This window comes from Amblyomma mixtum, chromosome 1 (genome assembly GCF_055824585.1).
Source record: "Amblyomma mixtum isolate Tamu chromosome 1, ASM5582458v1, whole genome shotgun sequence".
Classification (NCBI taxonomy): domain Eukaryota; kingdom Metazoa; phylum Arthropoda; class Arachnida; order Ixodida; family Ixodidae; genus Amblyomma; species Amblyomma mixtum.
The window spans coordinates 64382191-64387816 of NC_143012.1; the positions used below are offsets into that span (position 1 = coordinate 64382191).

At 52.4% G+C, this 5626-nt stretch overlaps 1 protein-coding gene across 1 annotated transcript; it reads right to left on the reverse strand.

Annotated features, from left to right (window-relative positions):
- Window positions 1-3165: 3165 nt before the first annotated feature.
- LOC149366518 (uncharacterized) lies at window positions 3166-4366 on the reverse strand. Its single transcript, XM_089571161.1, has 2 exons — window positions 3926-4366; window positions 3166-3294 (listed from the first exon to the last, which is right to left on the reverse strand). Exons 1-2 carry the CDS (start codon window positions 4364-4366, stop codon window positions 3166-3168), a joined length of 570 nt encoding a protein of 189 aa, XP_089427287.1.
- Between the last annotated feature and the right edge of the window lie 1260 nt (window positions 4367-5626).

Consider the following 5626-nt stretch of genomic DNA (forward strand, 5'->3'; position numbering starts at 1 on the left):
GGTGTATATGAAATTGGTAGTGGCTTAGCTCTGCTATGCTAGGATATACGTAGCGTGAGGTGAGGGCGAGTAGCAAGGATGCACTGCGGCTTGCCCATGCTTTCGTAACGAGTAGAATCCTCTACTCAACCCCCTACTTGCACCTGCGCAAACATGATGATGACCAACTGGAGGTCATCCACCGGAAAGTCATCAAGCGGGCCCTCGACCTCCCGGTCGCCACGTCCAACGAGCGACTTCTGGCCTTGGGCGTGGTAAACACATTCCGGGAGCTTCGAGAAGCCCACTTAGTCATCCAATACACGCGTCTTGCGCACACCACATCCGGTCGCCGCCTCTTGGACCGGCTACACATCAAACATGACTACCATATTGAGGAAAGGGAGAGAGTGCCAGAACCCTGGAGACGCGCCCTCCGGGTCCGACCCCTTCCCCGCAACATGTCCAGAGAAGACCATAGCGGTCGTCGCCAGGCGCGCGCGGAAGCGTTGGCGCGATACTGGTAACCATCAACATGTGTATTACGTGGACGTTGCCGGCCCACACCACGGGGGGTGGTACACGGCCGCAGTCGTGCACAACACAAACACAGTTAACGGGCTCACTTTCAAAGCCTACAGCGCAACACACGCGGAGGAGATTGCCATTGCTCTGGCTATCACTAATCCTCAGTCGAAACACATCATCACCGACTCGCGAGGGGCCTGTAGGAACTATGAGTTGGGCTGGGCTCCCCCACTTGCCTGGCGCATACTAGAATATAGCTGCCGATGCAAAGCTCCAACTCCACATAACCTGATTTGGGCCCCCGGTCACCAGGGACTCCAAGGAAACGATCAGACCGCCCGCGCACTCTCTCCCCGGGCTATCTCCCTGTCCTTGGAAGCCTAATCCCAATCAGACAATCTGGCCCTTACATTCAAACACATCACCGATTACTACAAGGAGGAGCACCGGCGCTACCCGGCCCCTTTTAAGGGACTAGATCGCGCTGACGAGCGCCTCCTCATCAAAATTCTCACTAACACTGTACTGCGCCCGGCGGTACTTAAACATTTAACACATCCTTTGATGGCACGTGCCAGTTCTGTGGGGAGGTGGCTGACACCTTCCACATGGTTTGGGCGTATCAATCAAACCCATCTATCCCCCCCAACCCCACCAGAGAGGACTTGGAGGCGGCCCTGCTCGGCTGTCAGGACCTAAAGACCCAAAAGGCTTTGGTTCACCGGACGCGGGCGGCGTTGCTTGCCAATGGGGCCCCGGAATAGGGGCTCCACCTAGTATTGTTAGGGGAGAGGGCCAATAGGGCCTACCCCAATCACCTCTCTGTAAAAATTTATTGCACGATAAATCTGTTTCACCACCACCACCACATCTCGGTGGACACCTGAACCAGAGGGAAGGCGCATAACTGCCCTCTTGGAACAGTGGACACCTCAACAATGCTTTAAGCTAAGTGGCGGTAGGGACAGGTGTGCACTGCATGCGTTGGCATTGACAACGTTGTGCCAGAAACGCGGCGCTGAAGCCATAGGCCGTCGGCGTTCGTTGTGTTCATTGGCGTTGGCGTTGACCACGTTTTACACCGACCATTTTAAGGAAAGGAAGTGCGCATAATGGCTCCCCGGGTCAGTGGACGCCAGAATAGTGCTTATAGGTACGTGGGGTGATGAGAGAGAAAGATGTGGGCTGCAGGCATTGACAAGGTTGTGCCAGGAACGCGGCGCTGAAGCCATAGGCCATCGGCGTTCATTGTGCTCATTGGCGTTGCAACGTTTTACACTCCAATCATTTTACGGAAAGGAAAGCGAGCGCGCGCGGCGAGGCACGCCAGCTGTGCGTAGTGAAGTCACTTGCTCTTCGCGCATGCGCAGTATGGTCGAGAACGGCGAGACTGTGGGCAATGTAGCGCACGCAACAATATACGGCTACGCGCAGGTGTTGCTTTCGCAATCCTCCAGGTTTAACCAGAGCTAAACCACAGCCAATTGCCGCGCGCCTTCGCTTTCATCCGTGTGAGGCCCCAGAATTCCTTGCGCTGCAGCGGTGACGAAAAATCTTAGACAGATACGGATGTCACTTAGGGGGGTCCCGTGTAGGGGGGTTACAAACCTCTGATTGAGAGCTTCACTGCAATAGTTTTAGCCAGCTTGCTAGCTAATAAGTACATGCTGTATTCTGATGGACTCCAGGGCTGACAATGCTATGCCGAAGAGAACGCTCTTGTAACTCAAAAAGCCTATAAAATTTGCTAGCAATATTGGATGAAACACCCAGTACGCTGAAATACCGCATGCCCCTTAGTGGACACCATGCAGTATTGAGTCTATCGACATCTACAGCTTTAATTCATAGAAGTGCGCCACAAGGCCTTCGATGTTTCGTATGAATACATTCGAACAAGTAGATAATAATCAGATATTCGATACAGCTTCGATTCGGTTCTTTCACTAATCGATTCGTATTCGATTGTTTTTAACTAACCATTCCTACGTGGTTGGGTAGCAAGGCTAGCGTATTCAGTTCGGTTCTGAAAAAGCACCCCTCGCATACCCCTTGCTTACACTAATCGAGGTAACACAAAGCACCGAAAGGGCTAAAACTGCTACCTTTACTAAATCTTTACCGCCCCAGAATTCGGGGCAATTACAAGAAAACAGACCAGAAAAAAAATACGATAAACAACTGTCACACTGCAGTCACTCCAACACTATGCCAATAACATGCAGAGGCGTCACTATAGTGTCAGCGACAACCTGGAAAGTCAACCGTCATGCACTACTTCCCCTGTCCTCATGTTTTGACTCAGTCTGTCAATGCCCTGCAGCTGCATCCTCTCTGAGCGCTGCACACGGCGCGGTCCACACTGACAACAATACAACGGGAAGACGTGGGGCGGAGCCGAATCTACCGCAAGAGTACCGCTCGGAAGCGTAGCATGGTTCGAAGCTGTGCGTGCTTGTGTGGGTGCCGTGCTTGGACAATGCACAGTCCTGGATGCCGCTGCCCATAACTATGAGTCTGCTGCACATGCACTGGCGTGTTGTTCATTGTGGGCGAGATCCGTTGGAGCAAGAGTCGTTGGCAGCGCCTCCAGCGATGGCAGGACATAGCTCCAGGAGGCCTGTCGCCGATTGGTCGACCACTGAGATCGCTTCTGATCTAAGCCGCGGAGTTGGTGACCGACGCCTTCTTGGAGCGGCGGAGTCTGGGAGGAGGGATTGGCGGGGACTCAGCCGCGTCAGATGCCAGGAAATCCGCGTCTTCTTCGGGATCCGATCCTGTCGGGGTCTGTGTAGGTGCAGAGAAAACAGTGGAGTCATGAGATTATTTAGGCAGTCGGCCAACTAGAGCCTTGATCTTACATTTGGGCGACCCATATCATCGGGCCAACTAGAGCCTTGATCTTACATTTGGGCGACCCATATCATCGGGCTCTGTACAGATGGGGTGTAAGTAACAACCCGGTCCTCTACGAAGGATGGCAAGGAAAGTGACCTCACAAATGTGAGACAAGTCGAGTACGTTAGCTGTATAAGAACGCCACACGGCAGTACTCAGAAATTGGTTCTTGATGACTGATTTGGCGGATGTTGCGTGTCTGGGCAAACACCTACGAGACGAGTGGTAACAGCGTTAGGCGGAGACGAAAGAAATATGTTTTTGCGGCTGACATCTTTCGTCTGTGCATACACTATACAGAACTTACTAACCGCCCAGGATAACGAGACAAACTAGACTGCAACAAACTGAAGTAAAACCTACGCGACTTGAGCATAATTAGTAATGACTGCTGGCCCTCTACTGTGACGCATAGTCACGGAGATCTTTCTAAATAAGGCAGGGAAAGATTAGCGACGGTACAACTCTCTGCTTTTCGTTAAGGGTGCGGCATTCAGTAAGAACACTACGGCACGCGTACCTGGGTCTCTGCATCGACCACATCCGGAGGTTGCACGTCGGCGAGCCACTGCACGATGTCCACGGCCTTGGCTATGGCCTTCTGCTCCCTCTTCTGCTCGAACGCAAGCTGCATCTCGTCCAACTCGACCTCCTTGCGTAGCCACATCTCTTCCAGCAGTCCCTGCCGGAACAGCCACGCCTTCCGGCGGAGCTCCCAGTACTCCGGCAGGATGTGGCTCCAGTTGTCGTCATCCGTGAGGACGCGCTCTTCGCATCCAGTAAGCTCTCCCAAGCGCCACGGCTCGCAGTAGTAGCGCCGGTTCCCAACACTGCGATCGGAGCAGCCCTGGTGGAAGGAAGCCCCAGTGAGACCTCTTTGCGCCGCCAGGGGCGGGCTCGTCGCGTGCCCCGCTGCGACGTTGCGTTCGGTCAGAAGAGGTACTGCGTTGTTGCACTGCATCCTGCCTTGCTGAGGCCGCCAGTTGGTTTGAAGACTGGAAGGGGCGGCCGCATAAAGACGAGTGTCCCGATGGACACTGTGCGCTTCTACAAGGGATTCGAAGCTCGAGTTGCCTTGGGAAGCCGACTGCATCGCACCGTCAGAGAAGCTATCACCTTCGGGGTTTCCTTGTTCGATGTAGCCTTGCAGCCGATGTAGCCGATCTTGGGGAGCGCCGAGGTAAGGTCCCGCCTCTATGTCCGCAGCTTACGAAGCTGAGCAGCGGTTAGTACGCCGGGCTCCACGTCGTCGTCGCTTCCTAACTCGATGGAACACGGCTTCTGCAAGCTCAGAAGCTGGCGCGCGCCGCAGCTTGGTCGGTCACTTTTTCTTTCTTTCTTCTTCTTCTTCTTCACCATATGAAAATGGCATACAACTCAAGACTTCTGTGAAGCTCCGCCGGCATTCAGGACCGCCGAACAGAATTCCCCCGTGACAAAACGTAGATCGTTGTTAAAGATTTTGTGACCTAAACAAGAAGCCTGAGATCGAAATACAAGGTCAATAATTTTGATGCTTCTGGCTTGTTTGGTGGATAGATATTAAAGAGCTGATTTTATTCGCTGCTGCAATTGGCCAGCGCAGTAATACATGATATCATTTACCATTTCCTGTTGTTAACTACTGATTTTTTTTTAGTTAGATTTCATTACAGTAGCGTGTAAGTTTGGTAATGGTTGGTTGGGAGGGTATTGTGCTGTGTATGGCCAGGCCGAAAATTCTGTACTGTGTTTGGAACTGTAGACAGGTAAGAATGCCTCACCGTAAAACAGCGCGCTTACACGGGACGAAGAAAGAAGACACGCACACACGGTGAGATCATGTGAGATCACGGTGAGATCACGGTGAGAACACGGTGAGATCACGGCTGTTTTACGGTGAGATCATGTACCAACTGGCCCGGCAACTATCCTTAATGAGGTAAGAATGCATTGCTGTCATAAGTGGATTTGTATCGCTGGGATGATGGGCGCCCTGAAGGCAATTTTTTAGGAAGACAAATACGCATTCAAAAAATTATACCACAGCATCAGCACATCAGACGTTCAGATACACTCCTTCAGAAGGAACAGGTCCTATATGTTGTCCTGAATAAACAGGCAATATGAAATGATGTACATGTACATTTATCGAGCTCTGCAAAATCGAGCCCAGTCGTCGCGAAACCTTCACCAGCCACCCGTGGCCTTCACTGCGTTGTTTTTTTGGCAAGTTCAAGGC